At 38.3% G+C, this 22411-nt stretch overlaps 1 protein-coding gene across 4 annotated transcripts in view; it reads left to right on the plus strand.

Moving 5' to 3' along the window:
• The first annotated feature begins 637 nt into the window (after positions 1 to 637).
• The window catches only part of PTPN13 (protein tyrosine phosphatase, non-receptor type 13), a 111808-nt gene continuing 90034 nt past the window's right edge, over positions 638 to 22411 (plus strand). For 2 of the 4 annotated variants that reach the window (XM_026847680.1, XM_026847682.1), the window contains exons 1-2: positions 638 to 688; positions 14879 to 14998. In XM_026847680.1, coding sequence (XP_026703481.1) covers positions 679 to 688; positions 14879 to 14998 — 130 coding nt within the window. In that variant the 5' untranslated portion in view covers positions 638 to 678. The remainder of the gene's footprint in view (positions 689 to 14878; positions 14999 to 22411) is intronic. The other 2 variants (XM_026847681.1, XM_026847683.1) reach the window with 2 other exon arrangements.

Consider the following 22411-nt stretch of genomic DNA (forward strand, 5'->3'; position numbering starts at 1 on the left):
GAGAAGATATTACATTCTTCTTTCTTTGAGATTTAAATCTCAGGGTTGTAAAATTTTGTTCCTTCCCTCCCTGTTTGTTTTCTCCTCACCTCCTTTCATTAATATCAAATTGGGTATTTCTGTAAGTGGTGAACCCTTGATCCTTCTCACTGATTATCTAGTACTAATCTTTCTCAGATAAGTGTATGCAGCTTGAGGTAAACCAATATAACTGCTTTAGTTTGATGAACTGTCATTTGTATTCAGTATTTTATAAGCAAAGTTTATAGGGAACACATGGTAGCGAGACAACATGTATCAAAACTGAAAATGTTTTGAAATCTGTTTCAGACTAGTGCCCAAGTGCTTTTTAAAGCCTTGAATGTATGAATTTCTGTGCTGTATCAATGCATAATCTTTCACTTCTTTTCCAGGGTGTTGATTTAGCAATGGAAGGTGGAAATAGGAGTTGAAGAGCTTCAGCCCATCTTTTTGCTCACACAAAATTTTGATTATTTCCTTTTTTCCTCAAAGCAGCACTTTCTATTAGAAGTTTATGCAATTTATTTACTGAAATTACAAATAGTATTTTTTATAACATACCCACTTTTTTTTTTAATTTCCAAGAATAAAATTAAAATGCTATATTCAGGACTGGAAGAAAAATTTGGATTGTTGTAAAAGCCAGGTGTGGAAAGGATGAAAGTTGGTATGTTGTATATAGACCATAACGTATAAGACCTGAGCTCTTAGGTTTTGGAGACATAAACACTACACCAACACACACAAAAAAATTGTGTTTATTTTAGGTGGTTCTAGTTAGTGTTCTCTTGGGTCTCCATGAAATAAGAGTTACAGGGTTAAGCTGTTGTACGTAGAGTTACCAAATTGATTGAGAAGACAGCAAAATTTGATGCATTCTTTAACTGATCTAACTCCCTGTGGTCCAGCTGCATCAATAAAAGATTCAAGTGCTGTTACATTATCCTTCTATTCTCCTTTCACTTAATCCCTCGCTAGGTCAGTGGGTTCAGAGGTTAATACAACCTTCTGCTTGGTTTCATTCCAATACAGCAACTATAATTTGTGCATGGGCATTATCTGCATATGTCCTCAGGCTGACTAGCTCTCCATTATTGTTCATAGGAATGTTCTTAAAAGAAAAGGGAGATGATGCTGTGACTCGCTTTCCTCTCACAGTTTCTAGGCCCGTAGAGGAAGAGTTTCTTCTAGTTTGTCCTTGTTATGCAGCCAAGGGTGTAATATGGCTCTTTGTCCTGTAACTCTACTAATATGAATGTATTTATCATGCAGACAAAGCAAAACTTCCCTGAACTCTGCTTTTTGGCAACAGCGGGTTTGGCATTGTGTCATGGGAGGAGGTGCTGCTATCTTGTTTTTCCTGTTTTTTTGGCAGTGCCATCTTCTGTGGCTTGTTCTGTCCTGTAATCTCTCCAAGTACCAAAATATTATGGAGCACAGATAACGATCAGATGGAGTCTTTGTCCATTCTAGTGTGTGAAACTAAATCAAATCTGTTCTATCATGGACTGTCTCTCTCTTTAATATAGATCATGCAGTCTGTTTTGTGTGGAAGGTCTAGTTAAGAGTTCTATCAGTCACCCTTGCAGATTTTTCATGTGGGGATCCTTTTACACTCTGAATCCAGTTCACTTTGTTGGCTCAGAAACCATTCCATCTAAAAGGAAAAGCACTAATAATCACATCACCTTTGAGGGCAGTTAAGACATGGGGAATGGCATGGCTGTAGGACTGAATAAATTATGCAGAGACTCTGAATTTAAAATGAATCATAAATTGGGTGTGTGTTAGAAATTTGTTCAAGGGGCAGTATAGTCAATTTATCAATTGTTAAGTTGTAAACAGCATACTGATTCATGCAGTATAGGAGTATATATTTTTCTGAAGTGTGGTGAACAGTGACGGGCTGAGGGACTCTAGTTAACAAGTCAGGTTCCAATTGTATAATTTTGGTACAAAGCCATATGTGCTGTGTTAACTCATGTTTTAGAGCAAGATTGTGATTTCCTAACCATAGGCACTCCAAGTCTTCAAGTAGCTTTGTCTACCAATAATCTGGAGCTAAAACCTCCTAATTGCAGGATTTAAACTAGACAGTATAAGCTGCTCGGGAAGATTTTGGCCTCAATAAAGAGCTCATTTAAAAAGCAAGCATCTGTGACCAAAGAACTTCATGTTTTGTGTGGAATCTTTCAACTGATAGGTATCTCTAGACATGTTGCTAAATTAGTTGGTGATAACATGGACTGTACTGTTCTCAGTACTTGGTCTGTACCACATCTACAGAGGTGAGTGGAGCAGATGGGCAAAACCAGTAGGTAAATCTTGATATATGTTACCAGTGCAGGAAATGGATCAACTATGGATGACTGGATAAAGAAAGTCTGCCTTTAAAAAACAGTGTTTATTCAATACCTGTAAGATGGTGGTGAGTCATGTGCTTAGAAACCTCATAAGAATAGATTTAACAGAGAACCTAAACAACTTGGGAGCTTAAGAAGTACTCGAGTGTGGAGATACCAGCAAAAGATAGTTGAGAATTTTGGGAAATCCTATAGTAAACGAGTAGGCAATAATATTCTGTCTATAAAGTTTGTCTTCCTTTTTCTGGGCAACATCTATGTCTCACAGCATGAAAGTCTATGCTGCAAGTTTTCTGCGCTCTCTCAGATTTTTATGTGCCCTGAAAACTGATTACTGGTTAGGAGTGGGTATGCAGACAATATGTACAACTTCAGTTGTAAATTAATTTCTATATGTGTGAGTATGGAAGGAAGTGCAAAAAGAAGGGGTCTGCAATATAATAGGACAAGTGATCACCTTAGTTGTTGCAGATTCGTGCTTGGGACAAGCAGGTGCTAAGCAAAAGGAGGACTCTCCATGTTTGCGCTGTGTGCATCTAACTCAGAGCTCAATTATTATCTGTTATCCGGTTGGGGTGGTTTTCATTATTGGTTTCCTGAATGCTGTTTAATATAGCTCATGTCTGGACCATATTGGTAGCTGACCTAAATTACATTACATTGACAGATTCTCAATTAGTGGGTGAAAAAAAGAGATGTATCCCATCCAAGGACAATGTTAATGAATTTCCAACAGTCTGCTCCTCAGCTAAGCATCACTTCAGGAAGGGGAAACATCTTTTATATCACTTAAACAGCAGATAAGTGCTTTCAAGTGCTTTAGCAGTTAAGTAAGTCACTTTTCCTCTGGTAACTTAGTCACTTAAGGAGAGAAGAACTTGCTGTGAGGCCTCTTATGAGGGCGGAGATGATGAATCCCATTGAAATGCTTCTCAAGAAATGGTGCTACCCTTTTGAAACTTGTTAGCAGTACACTTGCAGTACCACGTTTGTAGAATGAAGAGCTGGTTTCTGGACAGATGGAGGTCTGTTACTACAGTTGCAGGCCATCTGCTGGTATCAAATCTGTTTTTACAAATGCTTACAGAATCTTACTTAAGGGTTTTGGCCAAGACAGATTTAATAGGCTTCTAACAAGGCTTTCAGGTAGTTGATGTTGACTTCTCGAAACAATCAGTGTTGCTGCCCCTTTACAACTCCATTTGTCCTTCAGGCTTTTTCTTCTGTCCTTCAGCAGAAACTCACACCAGAAGTTAATTGTTTGGTATATATGAAGTATACGTATGCAGACAAATACACGTATACATTTTCTATAGATAGATGCTAACATAATACATGCTTATGGATGGACACACTCACATGGTTGTGCTCTATAAAAAGAACATCTTTCTCTAAAGTTCAGAGAGCCAGGTATGTAATCTCGCTTTCCACTGCTTCTCATTTCCTTAGAATCAGTCTGCTTTCATTTGAAGAGAATGTTATGAGGCAGCAGCTTATCATTTGTTGTATTTATAATTGCTCTGTGTAGGAACAGTTGTTCCATGGACAGGTCAAATCCAGCCAGCTGCCTGTTCACATCTGCTTATTTCCTCAGAGGGTACATTTTTCCTGGTAGGGTCTCAGCATGAGAATGGAGTATCATCGGGTATCTGTTTTGAAGATGTAGTTCACTTGAAGTTGGTTTCACTTGGAAATGTATGAAGTTGCTTTACCAAGTTAGTCATTGATTTCCCCCTGCTTCAAATTTCTTTAGCATAAGTCTTTGTACAGATCTTCACACTAACAGGAGGCGAATATATTGTAGACCTTTTTAATTGTATTCTAGTGCATATAAAAAGTGTTTCATGCCTTCTACTATGTCTGAATAGAGAAAGGTGCTCTGAAAGCAAAATTACTTTTCTTTTTCTGCTACAGAGGAGTGAAGAAAACACAGTGCTCTTTGAATAAGACTTGATATTTGCTACTGTGCTTGAATGAGAGTTTTCTTCAACTTACAGATAAGTAGAGCAAAGATCTCTCAGCTTAAGCCTTGGTCCTAAAGATGCAGCTGCTCTTGTGTATACAGTCCTTGACAGCTGAAATGTAGGCCTATGTTCTGTCTTGTCTGTTTTTCAGGGTAGAAATTCAGACTTTCACAATAAGAATTAGTCATCACCTGTGTGAGTAACAGCTTTACTCCCAGACAGGTGAGTTCACAGATAAGATATCAGGTGTCATCTAGCTGTAGACCTTGTAATGTTCTGTCCCTTGTGTCATATGTCCTTTTTTTTTTTTTTTTTTCCCCCCAGAAATTAACTCAAAAATCATAACTGTCTGGGCAGGCAGCACACTTCTTTTTTTCTGCTGCAAGTCCTGGGATTCTGTTGTGTTGCCTGTGTTGTAGAGCACATGCAGTTGCTTAAAGAAGTCTATGTTTCCAAGGAGTTGAGAATATTACCGTTTTGAGCATCAAAGAAATGGTGCGGGATAGACTTTTCAGATGGATAGTGCCCTCAGGCATCTTAAAGTCTGAGAACATAATCACTTCTCCCAGCTGCTGGCCTGCTTCAGAATTGTTCTTGATGGGTACTAGGGACTAAAACATCATTCAGGGTCATGAAGAGAGTTTTATTATTTGGGAGATGGTCCATCTCTATCAGTGACTGTTTGGACTCTCATCAGCTGTTTTCACCAAGAAGTCATAAGCAGAAAAAATGTGAGGATGAAGGTCAATTTAGGGCATTGGGTGAGAAAGCCATTGGACTATTTGTAGCAATTGATTAGAGAGAACACTTGTTAAGTGGTAACTTTTAAGTTGGTTGGGATTTTAATTCATTTTCATATCAAGAAAAAATAAGTACAAGTGCAGTTTAGTAGAAATATTAGTAGATGAGATGATCCATGTGGGAGTTTAGCTCTCATATTGAGCTAAATGTGCACTTAAACCAAAAAAATCCTGTGTTACAGTAGTGTAGTTTCTTTACCTGTATATGCCTAAGGTAAAGCAGTGCTTGAAGAATCAGATGCAGGTAGATGTAATTTTCAAACTTGTTCTGTTACTCGGTGTATTGGGTTTGTGTAGCGGTCAGTTGTTCTTCTGTTGTTGGATAGCGTTTCCTTACCAGACAGGACATACAAAGTAGATATTAGTATGAACTGTCCTCTGGATACTAGAGGTTTATTGTAGTTGAGTACAGAAGTTACGCTCCCTGCTAGCAGATTGCTTTCTTGTTTGAGTATGCAAGGGTGCTGCTTTCAAACTAAAACTACCACAGAATTGTTTCTGAAGCCAGTAGATTTCTCACATTAGACTGTTCTAACTATGGAGAAACTGTTTAGGTGCCATAGTAAAGTATCTCTTCTTCTAATTTCTTTTCCCAAAATGTCTGGCAGCCAAGCATAGGAGGCTGACAAAGATGGTTGTGGTTTTTTTTCTCTCATCCACCCTTCTCCCACAGAGGGAAGAAATCTAAAAAACAAAGTGAATCCCGCAGTTCATCTACCACAGCAACAGCAAAAGCCATCTGTTGAACGATTGGATGTGAATATATAGGGTTAAAATCTGGTTTTGAAATAATGTACTGTGGGGTCAGTCTTTGTAATTGTTAAGGGTATGTTGGCTTTAACAGTGACTTACAAAGATGCTACAATCCTAACACTTTATTAATAATGTTGGTGGGTGTTAAAAATGATTTTTTTTCCCGATATTTTAGCACGTTAACATCATGATACTTCTACACGTATCTGAGTCATCAAGTTTCGGAGTAAAAAACAAAACTAAACTCTAAAGCTTCCTGAAGTTGACTTTCTAATGCTGCATCCAAGAAATGTGAGGACTCTTACTCTCTTAGCATGTCATGCTTAGTTTCTTGCTGATCCAGTTATGCTGCCTTCATTTATGCTGGTTATTATGTTGCTGAAAGGGGCTATTATACTGAGAAAAGGCATTTATGAAGCAAGGTACCATTCCATGTTACTGAGACTGGAACGATTGATATCTAACAGAATATGAATGCTTCAGTACTAGAGAATTTATCTAATGCAGTAAATTCATATCACTTCATTACCACAGGAGAGACCTTAAGCTAAGCTTGTAAAAACCCATTCTAGAGCAAGTTTATCAGTTAGGGAAGTTATCTGTTGATACTGGCTTAATTTTCACTGGTTAAGTCAGCGAAATTTACTTGTAGATTCACTGAGTTTCTAGTCTGTGGCAATTTATGTCCTGGTGTTAAATATTTGATCATTATTCTTCTCAAACATTGGGGACTGATTATAAAGACAATCATTCTTGCAGTGATATGAAAAAGCAATTACTCTGTAGTTGTCACTACTTATTTGACTTGCTCATCAGAGCGTCATTGTCTTTTTGATACTAGATACCTTTAAAATGCCACAGATGGTGGGAGGTAGTACTTACTGACTTAAAATAATGCTTCCTAGTGACTCCTTGAATCATGTGCGTGCTAGTTTTTCTGCTCCTTTAACAATAACTGTCATTCTCTCTTCAGCTGTGCTAAGAGCTGCAAGTGAATAAGGACAGACTTCAGTCATGACCTTTTTATAGTATGCGAGGAATGCATAGCTCTTGCATGCAACAACGGAATAACTGCTGGACTAAACCTGGAAGTGCCATTCTTAGTTTCTCTCAGCGTAGTTTGTCCTTGCTGTGATGACAGTTCATGTCACCCACATAGACCTAGCTACAGTTACGTACTTCAGTGTACTTCATGAAGAGCATTACTGTCACTGTGCACTGAAAAAAAGCTGTATGGAAAGATACAGAGGAAGATGTCTTCATCAAGACTGCTGCACAGTCTAGAATTTGTCTGTCATAAGTGAAGTTATGATAGTTTATCACTACATCATGAAGTTATGTTGTCAATAGTAAGATGTGTTTTCCTTGTGATTATTTCATGTCATTAGAAGAATTTAATCTGTTATGTGTGAATAAAGGCTGATCTGCTATTTGAAAAGTGTTACTATTGCCAAGCTGTTCTGCAGTCCCAAAATTTCTGCTTTTCCATTTATAAAGCTTGTCTTAGTCACAGGTCCTCTGTTGCTACTTAGCAATTAAAATGAAAGTTGCAAGTATGAGAAACGCACCAAGAAGACGTGCCTCTCCAAGGTGGAGCAGATCAACAGCAAAATAAGGGAGTTGCCCAAGGATCTTACACTGACAATTAAACTAAGAGAGGGATACAAGAGTCATGCCCCGATTTATGTGGATTAAGCTTACTTTGTAGTGATAATTATATACTCCTCTGAATATAATTTTAATATCAGATGTGAAACATCAGCTACCCTGATGTATGAAAGAGCATTCTACAGTTGCCTAGAAAACATGACTTTCATGATTATTATATACATTTTGGACTGGATTTACTAGTTTGCCTTACACAAAGCCTCAGATAAACAAGTTTATCTGGTTCTTGGTGATAGAGAGACAGAAAAGCAAAGGAGGGAGTCAGCAATAACCCTTGCTAGTCTTCCATTGTGAGTTCAGTTCAATGCCAAAAGCTCATTTCTTTCCACCTTCCAGGAAAGAAAGCAAGCACTTCTCGAGTAAAATAAACACTCTTTGCTTTGGAGGTGTGAGCCAAGATTCTCGGTATGTCACATTCCTCTGTCTTCCAGACATAGGAATACAAGACTGATGTAAGGCTTTGGAAGGAGAAATACTAACATGTCATCTGTTACAGTGAGTGTAAGAGTGTCACTGCATGCTCAAAGGCCAACAGTGCCCTATACTTCTTCTGGAAGTGTTCTCATGTTCTTTGTGTTTTATCACGAATTTGAGCTAGTTTCTGTTTCTTTACTTAGGAGGTTTGAGCTCAAGCAGCAACCTATCAGTTTCAAGGGGAGATGCAATTTTGAAGAAGTCTTCTTGATATAGTTTGGGGATTGGCCCAGGAGCATGGGACTGTTTTGCTGACATTTCATTCTGATGCCTACAGGAGAGAGAAAGAGGAGAGCATGGAAGGAAGAATGTGAGTGGAAGAATCTAATCTCTTCTTCCACAACTGAGGGGAGGGAGTTGTTGGGTGTTAATACTAATCTCTGTGGACCTCTTCAAAATGAAGGAGGAAGGGATAGCGCTTATAGTTAGATTCATTTTATTATCAGGTAGCTGATTGAACAAAAAGCACCACGGAAGTATATTTGTTTGCAAAAACTTAGTTTCACGGGATTTCTGGCAGCTATTTAGAGACTTAAAAAAATGGAGGAGATGGGATTTGTATCATGTGGGTACTTTTTGTCCCCTCTTTGTATCTATAGGAGAAGTGAAAAAAGTGGTTGTGGCACAAGGATTTATTTCCTTATTCTTCAAGACAATAAACGAGAATAATGTGCAGTAATTACCTTGAGAGCAGGATTCTTAAAAAAAAAAATAAAAAAATCTTTAAACATGGTTGACTTGATTAGCTTGTATATTTGCCTTGATTGTCTACTTGACTTGAATATTTGCAAATAATGCCTTATTTTGTGGACAGTCTATGCAAATTGAACCTGCAGCTATAGGAAACAACCTTTTATATGCATACTTCTAAGTATGTGCATATTTGAAAATGGAGTTTCAAATACTACTGACGCACAAGCTTTCTAACTTGGCTTCAGGGTTCCACACTTAAGCACAGTTTCAGCAACAGTATTTGATAAAGGCATTCCAGGTCTTCTTCAGGGGTGTAAGATGTGGGTCAAAGTAAATAAATAGGACAGATGCCAGCATTCTGAAATTACAGGGCATGGTAATGACTCCAGATGCTTAGGTTCTGAAATGGGAGAGGCCAGACTTTCAAAACTGTTCAGGTGTAGCTCCAGTTTGGTTTCACTGGGATTTGTGCATATTGAGTACTTTGAGACAGCACTTCACGCCAGGTGACTGCTGAATGAAAGTGTCAGCGTTTTATTTTTAGGCAGCTAATCATGGCTTTAGAAAGATGAATTTTAAGAGGTTCTTCTGGACAGAATTGTCTTGTTAAGTGTGCCTCCTGCTTTCAGGCATTGTATCTACAGAGGAGAGATTGAGAAAGGCTCTTTGTTTATCCACTAAGAAAAAAATGGTCCTCAGAAATTGCCACTTTTTGCCCAAGTGTACCCGTGAAGCAGAGGGGCAATAATGCTCATATTCAGGACAGATAGAGTCAGCTAGCAGTGTTTTGTATGGGACAAATAAGGTGGGTTTTATTACCACAGAAAATATTTTGTGTGTACATAGAGCCTTCTTGCTTTCTCTTTTCTGTGTTTTAAATTTTGTCAAAGGATAAAAACAAATACCAGAGTAATTTATGTGATTATCTAGAAACTAACAGTATTTGTATATTCTAGATTTTTTTTCATTGCTACTAGCACATCTAAGAAAACCTACAGAGTGTGTTGACTAAAGCAGCTGCTCTCTGTGTTTCTTGGCAGTGTATTTGGATGAGGTATCAAATAGGTATGAGGTACTGCAGACATATTAAGTGATGTGAAAGCTTTTGACTTAAAAGTTTTGGTTCTGAAACATAGGGAAGAATGCTAATGCAGAAGGTAAGGAAAAAGCAAGGGATATATGTTACTAAAACCAAACCACAAAGTTATCAGGCAACAGTTATGTGGAAGCAGTTTAGTCTTTTGACTTTTAGTCTGTTTTTAGGAATTTTTGACAAAATTACTGATATTATAGTCTTTATTAAACACAGTTATAGCAGTAGCTTCTTAATATTTCAGCTGGCAAGAGTTCAATAAAATCTGGAAAGAGTAGGCCATTAACCTTTTTCTAGTTCTTGGTTGCTATTGGAGACCTTTCATTTCAAATTTGAAATGCATAACGAAAAAAGTTGGTGGGGGAGATGAGATGATAATTTTGAGCATTTAACTTCTGTGCAGCATGCATAAATAATTAAAAAGTGAAGTATTTTGAAAACTTCACAATTTGAAGGAAAAAAGTATATACCTTACAAGTAGTAATTTTGACAGTATTATTTAGTGTGAGAGGCTGCTTCTGTTGTGCTTTCTCTTTTCCCTTGCATGGAGAAAGTGTCAGGCTGCCTCAAGCACCATATTGGTACTGCCTGGATATTCCATAGGTGTGCTTTTAACATGGCTTGTTGGGACTGTGGAGTGTAGGGGCGAGGAGGTTACTGAGCTTGCTTTACAGGGAAGAGACAGAGCTACCTGTCCTGCTCACCAAGGAGAGTGTAAGCTGTCTGCCTTAGAGGGAGGAGCTGGCAGTTGGTCCTCATGAAGTAAACAGGCTTTTTAAAGGAAGTGTTTGAGATATGGGAGAGGCCTTTGGCTTAAGCAGCATTCTCTCTTGGAACTGTGCTGCCTGTATGGCTTAGGGCTGAATGTCGTGGAGGATGAGAAATTGCACTCAGGGATTGTTTGATACAAATGATTTACACCTGAATTTACTCTCTTGTCCTGGAGCAAGAAAGAGCTGCCTCCACATGACGCAACGCCTTTCCTGTGGAATTTGTATTCCTGTATGGTCTAGGAGTAAATTCTGTCCCAGAGCAAGCAACCTGAAAGTCATGTTCATGTCTGTGCTTCTCTAGTGTTATATTATTTTGTCTGCTGTCTTCCTACATTGTGCTGTGCCCTGTGCTATGTGGATGTCCCTTTTTGGATGTTCTGTGGTTATGATCTTATGTGGGTTTTGGGTGTATGGGGAATCCACGCCTTCACAGTTCATGCTGAGTTCATACCACCTAGCCCTTTGACGTGCCTCCTGATCATGACTCCACCTGGACTTCTCACCTGGTGAATCGAGGTACAGGGAGAGGATGTGCTTTGTTATACTCCCAATCCCACCTCCATTGAAGTGTCAGCGTGACTTCATATTAAAATGCCACCATAATGTTGTCCCAAAGAAAAAAAGGAGGTGAACTCATCCATAGAAGGTACACCTTGCAATGTTGTTTTATCTCTCCATTTTTGTTACAAGGAATGAAAGGAACAGGGCACAGGATGCCGGCGCAATAGATCTTGCTTACCTTAAATGAAGAGGAGACAGGGAGAGGGCTCACTGCAATAAAGTGGCCTGACGGGAAACTAACTAAGAGTCCATTGAGAACTCTGCCAGGGCATCTAGATTCCTTTGCCAGGCAACCTGATGTTCTGAAAAACACAGGGACTGTCAGGAGCATCTTTGGAAGTTTGAAGCAGACTAGTTTGTACCTTCAGTACAAAAGAAAAATCTTCATTTTACTTGCAGTTTTGCATTCTGTCATTTTTAGGCCAATGCTATTCAGCTTTCTTGAGATTCACTCACCCTCTCTCCTTGAATTAGTCCCTCTTTGCTCAGTTGAAATCAGGTAAAAGTTTACTCTTAAAAGAGATAACTTCTCTTTCCTGCATTTTAAGAGGTTGCTGTTCTTGGTCTGTTGTTCCCTGTTACTATCTCCCAGTTTCCCTTCTCCGTGTTCTTAGCCACAGGAGTTTAAATACACATTTTTAAATGGTGATTTATTTTAATTGGAAAGCAAACTTTATATGCCTATATAGCCATGGACATAACTGCAGTTGGAGGGCTGAGATGTGAAGATGGGCAGTCTATAGTTTTGATATGATATTCTACAAAAGCTTTATATAGTTTTTTTCTCTTACATAAATTACTTGATACTGTCAATATGTTGCAATTTATCAAAATGTTCGAGCATTATATAAAACCTAAAGCTTTGTATGTATTGAGCACTTAGTGCTTCAGCTTCTGTATTCACAAAGGACCAGATGCTACTGAATGCTCCCAGAATCTAAGGAGACAGCAAATTCAGAAGAACTGTGCATTGCAAACTTTACCATTTCTACAAATTCCTCTTTTTTTCCTTGTGCAAAACACCTGTCACAAACAAACTGGTGAGGAAGAAGCATGTTTTGAGCCAGGCACTTTCACTGTCACCTTCATCGTGTTGAATAAACGGTACCTGGCTGCTAGCGGGTGGACTGTACAGATGGAGAAATCTGGCCAGGAATTTGCCTGCAAACACTTCACTCCAACTTGCTTCACCCAGTTTCCTGGTGATAGAGAACCTTTTCATGGAAGTGTCTTTAAATCTTCATAATCAGTGTGTTAGCCTGCTGTTTGCTGTGACAGACAAACACTGCAGCTTCAAGATAGTTTTGAGGTAGAAAAGTTACAGGAAAATTACCAGAACAAAGTTACCAAATAGTTACTGAAACAGATATGCTTCAATGAGAGTCCCGCTTAAATCCTAACTTGTGCCATTTTGTGTGTGGCTGTGTTTGTAATGATTGATGTTTTGTTGTATTCTGCTTGGCTTTCAAAACCAGTCTGAAATGTTTTGGTGTGTTGTGATGTTTGTTTTTATTTGTTAGGCTACTGCTATCTGCAATATACAGTCAGATCTTGTTGCTTACACTGTTATAGCTGAAGCCTATGTGGCCTTCTTGCTGTGATCAAGAAATTGTTTTCTGTAAGATTCTTTTACTGTTGATGTAGCTGTTTGGGAGTTTGAGCAGACATGCTTATGGTCTCTGTAGTGATGTTAAATAGAAGATCGTCTTATATCTGCTACAGGACAGTCCATAGTAATCACGGTGGGAAGGAATTGGGATTTTGCAGAATGGGGAAAAGGGGGGTGGCAGAGAGGGATTTTTGGGTGGATTTTTGTTGATGTTATGCTTAGTGTACTTCCTTTAGAATATTTAGCACAAAAAGTTTTCATTTGCAGATCATATGTTTTTAGTTCCTAGGAAAAGATGAGAACTTTTAATCAGAATAATCCAGTTCTGATTCTAGATGTACATACTGAAGTTTGAGACAGTACCATGAAATTAGAAAATTCCCTGGTAGGGATGATAGACCAGACTCTTTGTGCTAGGTGTATTTGAATCTCATACTCAATAGAAACATGTTCATCTCTGACTGTCCACCTGTTTATTGCAAGTCTGTATTGATCTCTAGCTTTCCATTTTGAATGGTGTATTAATATTTCTACTTGGGGATTCAGATTTCATCTTTTTTTAAAACGTGGTCTTGATCTGTTTTCCCTTCCCTTATCTTTTGAGGATGACTTTTGAACATTAATTTTTGAAAATATATCTGACTTAGTACATATGCAGAATAATTGAATACTAAAAACTGGCAAGCTGTGAAGTAAGGATAAATAAGCTGTTTGTCATGAAATGCAGCCACAGCCCATGTTTACAGCTAGAAACTGCAGGGTATTCAGCCTTTTATATTGCCATATGAGCCTTGGTTATCTGGAAGTAAAAAACATGGAAGGCATGCAACTGCCTAGACAGTTGGGAAACTAAATATAGCTAGTTAGCCTGTTCTCCTTGCAAATTGTTAGATTAATATCCATGAGTGTACATCTGAGCCAGGAGTGTATGCTAATGGGGAGGCTCTGGCTAGTTGGTTGGAAGGGAGAAGGAAGAACCTTCAGTAGTACCGTTGGGTCATCTGAAGCTGTTGATACTGGTTACCAACCTTGGGACATATGCATTGCCTGTGGAACTGTCTTTTCCATTTCCAGCAGCAACTTTGGAGCCTTTGAGACCTAACAAACTCAGCACAGATGATTGATGTTATATTTTAGGCTCTTACTGCAGCTCACTGCCTCAAATTTTATTCTTTGGGCTCTGGAGAGAAGCAGAGAGAAGCGACTGTAGCTGCATCTCAATCAGAAGTATAAGTTGGTGTGAGTGCTCAATCTGAGAACATTTAGTGCCCATAGAAAGCTGGTGTAGTTAAGCAAGTACACGATTTATTTGCTTCTGAGCTTACCAAAATAATGAGTCTTCGACTTTGCCAGAATATTTAGGGATGCATTCTTCAGTTTTCAAAATGGCTTTTGTTTTGGACAACTGAATACCATATTGTGGTATGTTGAAAATGGTTTAACTCTTTGAAAAAAATATTGAGGCCTGATTCTTTTAGCTGGGACGGAAGTCTTTATTTGTTTTCTGGGCTTGTAATATGTAGAGCACCACTAATGGTTTTACTTTGTTTTCTTAAATGTATGAAGAAGCTGAATAAAGGAGATGACTATCAGTTCCACAGCTAGCTTGCTTGCTTGCATGTTTGCCGGCAGTACTTATTATTTGGTCATGAGGTAATATAAACAGCCCCATGAAAACATCGGAAGTAGAGCTTCCTTTCCTAACAGCGGCTTGACTGACTTAAACCTGTCAAAATAATGTTAAGAGCTGATTTGCATTAATAAACCTGTAACTAATAATCATTTTGTAATTTTTTTTAAAACAAAGCAAACTCTTGCCCATAGCATATGGACTAATGCCATCTTGTTGAGTTTATTGATTGAGTAGCCTACAATATTAATATGGGTCATTGTTGTCTTAACCAAAGTTTTTCTTCACAATAGCAGATGCTCAAAGTTCTTTATCATCATGGTGAATGTTTTGTATTATTTGTATTTGATGGGTTCTGTTAATGTTAGACAGTTTTTCTGACCAAAAGTTGAACGTGAGTTATTACTGCTCAAGTACTACATGCAAGGAGAAAACAATTCTTATGTATTCTTAAATCATTCTGTCTCATTTCCCAGGTAACATGCATGTGTCACTGGCAGAGGCTCTGGAGGTTCGGGGGGGGCCATTGCAAGAAGAGGAAATATGGGCTATTTTGAATCAAAGTGCAGAGAGCCTTCAAGAACTATTCAGGAAAGGTAAGCATTTTTCAAGACTGATATATACAGAACTGGAAACCTCTTGCTTATGTTCACGTGTCATATACGTAAACTCTCTTGTTCTTCCTAGGTTCTAAACCCAAATAATAACTTGCTCCTAGGTTATCTTTGGATAAAGTGCCTAGTTGCACCCCAGCCCAAAGGATGGTTTCAGCTGTCACTTCATGTTCTATCAGGACCCGCAGCACATTTTTTCATGTGGTGACAACTTTACTTTGGTAGGAAGCTACCACAGAATGTTTGCGTTATTTTAAACTCATTGAAATGAGATAGAAACATAGAAAAAATGATAAATAAGTCTGAGACTGTTGTGGCACTTTGGTCCTGAAAGGGACATAGAAACGAGTACAGTACAGTGTGGTCATGACCAGTCTGCTCTCGAGATTTAGCCTCAAGTGAGGCAAAGATGAGCCACTGAAAACTTGACCAGAGGGTTAGGTATCATTCCCCAGGATGCAATTAGCAAGACATATATAGCTACTGAGAGGAATGTGGTGGCTTGTTATACTTTAAAGGAGTAGAAGTATCTCTTCTCCCCCACTTCCCCCCACCTTAGTAGGCTCCAAGTTGAGCATCTGCAATACTGAAAATATTTAAATGTTTTAGCACTAGGTCTAAGTATGAAACCTTTCCTCTTCCTTACGTTTTCCTTTCTTTTCTTCAAAATCTGCAAATCCTGAAGCCCCTTCCCCACCACCACCCTTTTTGCTTTTTATAGCAATAAAAGCTTAACTGATATATTGAGCTTTGGGATCCTCTAACCTGGCCTTAGAATATGTGTTTCAATGATGCATCTTAGTATTTCAACAAGTTTATAGGGGTCATCATCTTATATCTAAGCATGCATATGTAAGTTTATTCAGTTTTATTTAGGAAAAATAAAAATATCACACTTTGAAAATAGCCATTGTTTTGCCATATTACCATGCAAGGGGCACGACTTCATTAATGAGGAGAAAATCTATTGTATTTTTTTCATGTATTTGACATAAAATTTTATCAAGATTCAACACTGAGGTTGTTTTGGAAGGTAGTTGGTTTTTTTTAAAGGTTTGGGTTAGACAATCTGTCAAGCCAGACACTAGGTCTGTCTAGTACATTGCAGAACCTCTGAAAGTGGTCTCGGTTGGATACTTCATAAAGACTCCAAAGAAGGCAGATGTGGACAGAAGCTGCCATATGGCGTTTGATTTTTGATCAAGCTTTACTTAGCATTATAAATATGAAATATTATCAACTTATCCAAATTATTCACTGGTAGGCAAATTATAGTTAGTTTTGATGTCCCATACAAATTTCCTTTTTCCTCTTTACTGGTGAGCTCACAGCCCATGCATTGTAAGAAGCATGCCGTGTTAGGAATGCTGAGTTTATTATTGCAGTTTGACTGGCTGTCCTGTCCCTCTGCTTCTCGTATTGCAAGAAAGGGAAAGCTGGCATCTTCTTTACTCTCTGTTCTTTTGTTGTCTCTCGAAGAGAATCACAGGAATGATTTTTTTTATTTTTTTTTTTTTAAGAGGGCAAGTTGTTGAGACCAAGTGAGACCTTGGCTAAAAAGAGATCTTAAATGATTAGAGATGTACTCTTATACACTTTACAGGAATCAACACATTGAGCTTCATCTTGAAATCCACCTGAAAGATCACAGTAGCATGAGTATATAGGAGTGAAACCATTTAAGACATTATCCTAGGTCTTAAATTATTTTCAAGACAGAAATCTGCACTGAAAATAGGAGCTTTATCCCTTCTTGGCTTGAGAGTAGTGCAGAAAGGAATTACTGTAATTACTATGAAGGCTGCCTGCAATCATTCAGAATGAGAACAGAGTCAGCCCCCCTTCAGAGGGACAAGTAGGGAAATATGAGAGCACAAAATAGAAATCTGCCCCAGGACTTCTGGTATGTGCTTTTAAGGTAGAGGAATGTTTGTCAGCCGAGTCTGGCTAAAGTGACAGAAGCTCCTGGTCTTACTTCCTGTCAGAGAATACCAAAACACAAATTCAGATAAAATCAGTGCCAGAAGAATCTGTGTCTTCTTGGAGATGAAACTGTTTTACTGAGGAGTTTTTCTGCTAGTTCAGCAAACTATTCTCAGTTGTCTGCTACTAATTAACCTGGGGTATAGCCCTGTGGTAAAATGCACTTCAAGAGACACCCAAATGAAAGACCTTTACTATGTAGCTAAGGTTGACAAAGGCAATCTAATTCCTCCCAGCAAGATTAGGATAACCAGGCAGTCTTTAATGAAGATTTGGCTTCACTAAGGAAACAATCTAGAAACCTTTTATGGTCGTCTTGAATATCAGTTTCTTTGCTGGCTTGTAAAGATGTGTTGCAGAGATGCAGGAACAAAGAATGCAGAGGCTCCTGTAGGCTTCTCTGACTCAATATTGTTCTTTAATTGTGGAGGATTTGTAGCAAATGGGGGATCCTAGAGAAATCCTGTTTTCCTTCATCAAATTTCAGACCTAGCATACAGCATGGAAGAGCTATTCTATGGCAGAGGGTGAGTTTCCAAAATTTTTCAGAACTGACCAATTGCTCCTGGGCAAGGGGCAATGCGGCAAGCTTTTCGCTTCTGCAAGTTCACAGCATGTTCAGCTCTGACGAGTCTCAGAGCTCTCTTCTTCCTCCTTATAAAACTCTGGAGTCCCTGAACATGTTCTGTAACAAATTCGAAGCTTTGATGAGTGATTTCCATAATGTAAGGCATATAGTTCAACAGACTATTGTCCAACTGTTTTGATATGAGGGGGATAAGAAGACCATGAAAATCGTCAACTCTTAAATAGCTATCTGTTGGTAACTTCCCTGCACCAGCCCAGCAATCACACACACTTAAAGGAATTGCCAGCCCAAGTAACCATTTATTTATCTAATCCTGGTAGAGTTTTGGTAGTCTGTTTAAAGTTGAAAATCCTTGCTCTTACTTTATCAACTGAGAACCATATTCTTCAGTTAATTTGTTACTTAGAATAATTTTAGGAAATTAGGGAAAAATGCCCCAAACAAGATTTGACAACTTACTGATTTATAAAAGTTCTGCATGTCTTTTAGTGAGTCTATCTTCTTATCCGCCAAAACATTAAATAAAAGAATCACAGAATGAATGTCAATGTCTTACATGGTTAATCACGTGTCATACCATGTCTGATTCAGTGACTGATAGAGAAACGTGCATGTATTTGTGCCTATTTGTATTTACAATTCTAGCAGGTGTTGAACTCTTTAAAAATAATTTATAAATTTATTTCAGTCATTATAAGCAATGAAAGATTAGTTTGAAATGCCCAGTTGCTAATCACAGATTTAGAAAATCAACTCTGGTAGCCGTCTTGTCAGAATATTAGAAGATGTTAAATGGAGGAGAAAGACAATCTAGTACTCAGTTGCAGATCTGACATCAGTTGTACTAGTGACGTTGAGATTAATCTAGAGATTTGAAAAGGCCGATACCAGACCTGCCCTTCTCTTACATCTGTTTAATTATCTGCAATAACTATTTTGTTGTTGAGAGGGTGTATCAGCTGTTTCAGGCATGCTGAATCTTGTACTCAGTACTCCATGAGGTCAAAGAAACAGGTCTTTGAAGTGAAGTATCTCAAATGTGAGCATCTAAGAGGCATGCGGTGCTCCCAGCTGCTGAGAATTATAAATCAGGCGTCCCTCTAATTTGGTAGGTTTAACTGGGAAAGATTTATCAAAACTTGAAAGTGCGAAAGACTTCATATGTCACTTAGGCCACTCCTATGCTAAAGCATGTATTGTGGATTCTGAAAATAGTTGAACCTTGTGTTTTAAGACATGTTTAAAAGGAGGGGGAAGAGTAGGGGAAAAAATGAGTCTGATAATAGAAGGGCAGCTTGATCAAAGAAAGAGAGACTTTACAAATTGACTGTCTTGCAAATTTGAATATGGGAAATTATTTACATTTAAAAAAAAAAAAGTGTTATCACCTGGAAATGGATGTGAAAAAGGATAATTCTGGGTTTTGGGGACCTGTAAATCTTGTTGACAGATCTGCTTAGCTTTCGTAAGTATAATGAAAAGAAGGAAGGCAAAGTGTGAAATGTATTGATAGGAACTAGTGGTGGGTCCCAAGTAGTCATAGACCTAGTTGGGATGGAGGGGAAAATGGATTTGTTTGGTTGGTTGATGAGGGAAAATGCAGTGCAGGGGGAGGAGGGGAAATTCTCATTTTCCAGCCACTCCTTCCTGGTAGACATTAAACAATTGTTTTTTCTCTTTACCAATAACTGTTGAGAATTGTTCTTTTTTTTTTGCATTCTGGTAACATTTGATTTTTGGGTTGTTGAGGAGAGAGATCAGGGTTTTGTGGATTTTGGTGTGTTTTGATTTGGGTTGTTTTTTTTTTTCTTTGGTGTTAATTCACCTGCACCAAATGAGACTTGGTTACTACTTGTGCTCTTTCCAGAACTCTGCAGTTTGTTTCCAAGCAGCGGGGTATCACACCAGGGCTCTCTGCTCAGTCCCATCCCTTTGTGCCCGAGGGAGCAGAAGCGCTGCAGCGCTGCTACCCCTGTGCACAAAGCACGCAGCAATGTGCTGCGCCACCTCAAAGGAGTACAGGACTTGTGGTGTAAGTGGTCCCTTGGGCTGGCATAATCCTGGCCTGTCTGTAGAGGCGTACTTTGCCTCCAGCCTGGCCTAAGCATAAAAATCTTCAGGTTCCTTTGTGCTAGGAGAAATGTCACTTGTCTCAATGTGAGCTGTAGAGCAAAGCGAAGAGAAAGGCGAGATGAAAACCTTGTGTATGTTTTTGGGGTTGTTCTGTGGGGTTTTTTAAGGTATTTCTTTTGTGTCCTGAAACAATGTACATCTCTTCTGGCAGTTTTTGCTAATGACTGCAACCTAAGAGAGAAGTAGGAAAAAACAAAATTGAAAGAGCTTGAACTGTTTATGTAGTTTGGGAATTCAAAATTACTTGCCATCAATATTGTAAAATGGATCCATTTTAAATTTCCACCTGAAGTTACTGTCTTGTAATGTGGTGGAGTTTTTACATCTTTGACTGTTTGTACCTTGTTACGTCCTGAAGGACGGTTTTAAAAGTCTCTCATTTGTTTGGCAAATGCTATGTAGCTGAAGATTACTTCAGCTTTTATTACATTTAAAACCAATTCACTTTCTTACTTCAAGTAAGACCACACTATTTATCTGTGCCTTGGCCCTGCTTGATAAACTGTGCTCTCACAAGTGTTTTGTTACCAAGTTTCATAGTTCTGGAGTTAACTCAGAAGGCTGGCAGCTCTAGAGCAGTTGAAAGCCTACTGGATAGCAAATTGACCAGGAGCCATATCCTGAATTCCACTGCTTTTAGAAAGAGAGGTTTGAATCTCTTTTTTTCTGTTTTTTTTTTGTCCTTTTCCCCTGTATTTTGGGGAGTATGTTTCTCTTACTGCTCTTGTAAATTCTTCTGAAAGCCTAAACAGAAGGTGATGTGTATTATGACTGGAAACGAGTTTCTGTTGTTTTCCTATGGTTCCTGCCTACTTAATGCATTGCATCTTTGTTTCTTTTGTTTTCCCCATGGTACAAACACATGAAAGGGTAAGAGTAGAGTTACTTAAAAATATTTTTCTTAGGGTAAATCTGCATAGTATGAGCTCTGAGACAGTTATTTTGGTTTGCAATGCATGCCTTAAGGAAGGAAATGGAGAATGAGTTATTTTATTCTTAGTCTTTGTAACAGTAGATTAGATTCCCAAAGTTGTGATGTAGGCAGTATGATCTGCTCTATTAGTTAAAAGCTACTAAAAGAGGAAGCTAAGAAAATGTCAACAAAATGAGCTTGGCAAGATCAGCCCTTTTTCTAAATTTACAGTTAACCGTATTCATTGTACTTGGCTTCAGATCATGAAGACTGTTGATGTAAGTATTTTACGTGGATCAATCAAGTTAGCCTCAACATCTGTAGGGGACAAATGCATGCTCCAAAGTGTGTTTAAATTAATATTGCAAAGACTTCAGGTTAATTGTGCTTGATATTTATTTTTTTTTTTTTTTTAAACTGATCTTGAAACTAGATTGTGTTTCTGTCCCATTAACTCTTGTTTCTGTAGTATGTTTCAGAATATGAAGAGTTCATGTGTATTTAAAGTCTTTGTCATACAAAATGTTAAGGATAAAGCCTCGACATGACTTGAGGTTCATGAGTTGGGGCTTTAAAGCAGAACTCTTAGATTTGAAAATGTTTCTTTTTTTTATATCAGTGGCATACACACACAGAACTAATAAAAAATCCAGTAGTTACCTTCAGGGTTATTTCTGAAAGTTGATGGCCAACTAAGATCTTCTTCCTCTGCTTTTTTTAGAAAACATGTCATATTTTCTTATGCACGTATAATAGGAAGGGTCTGTCTGTCTTTACATTTCTTTTGTTTAGCATCTGAACTTACTGACATAACAATGAAAAGCGGTTATTCTGTTTTGTTTCAGAGGAAATGGAGTTAAGATACAGTGCAAAATGTCATCTCTGGGGCTGGGAGGAACAGATAATGTTATTCCCATTCTTAATTAAAATTTTATTTAATTCAGTTTGTTGAAGGAAATTTCCACTATTTTCGCCATGTGTGGTGTTTAAAGTTCTTGTTGGAGTTTTCTTTGGCTCATTTTTAAATTTACATATTTTATGGCTTATTCACAATATGTTTCTAAACTCCAGTTTTGAAGTTGGCCATGCTAAGAGGTGTCCGTAGAGATAGTATTGTTTGCTTCATGCCAAAAGTCTTGCTGCACACTGTGATGAAACCATGATCTTGGGCATGATTGATTATTTTTACTACTGTATCAGGCAGATACTTTGTTATGGTCATTAAAGAGAGCACATTAAAGAGAGCAATTCCAGGCTTAAATCCTCTTGTAGTTAGGGGTCATCTGGGTTGCTGTGAGGAAGAGGGAAAATGTGTACTGCAGTGTAAGGGTTGGTAATTAATGTCTGCACGAAACGTAGAATTTCTTATCTTGATCAAATTCATACTATATTGCTCAAGAAGCTCAGCACATGCAATTCTTCGGTTATTGCTTGGATTTTATATTGACATTGGTAGGTTCAAGTAACATGTATTGCTTTGTCCCTTGTGATTTTACTTACTGAACTAGGATAGGAAACCCCTGTGAGATCTTGTCTTATGTGTATGAGATACCCTCATGTATGGTTTTGCAGTTGGTATTTTTAGGGAGTTTGGGGGCATTTTTTGTGTGTGTGACAGAGATCTCTGGTTTCCATGGGGAGCTCAGCAGTTCTGTGTGAGAGCTTAAATTGGTTTAGCCTACATGATCAGAGATACCATCCATCAATTACTTATTTCTTTTGGATCCAGTTGAGAAAGCTGGAGCAATGAAAGGCACTCCCCTGAGGCAAGAAGACT

The sequence above is a fragment of the Athene cunicularia genome (assembly GCF_003259725.1).
Source record: "Athene cunicularia isolate RWA chromosome 4 unlocalized genomic scaffold, athCun1 chr4_part2, whole genome shotgun sequence".
Lineage (NCBI taxonomy): Eukaryota > Metazoa > Chordata > Aves > Strigiformes > Strigidae > Athene > Athene cunicularia.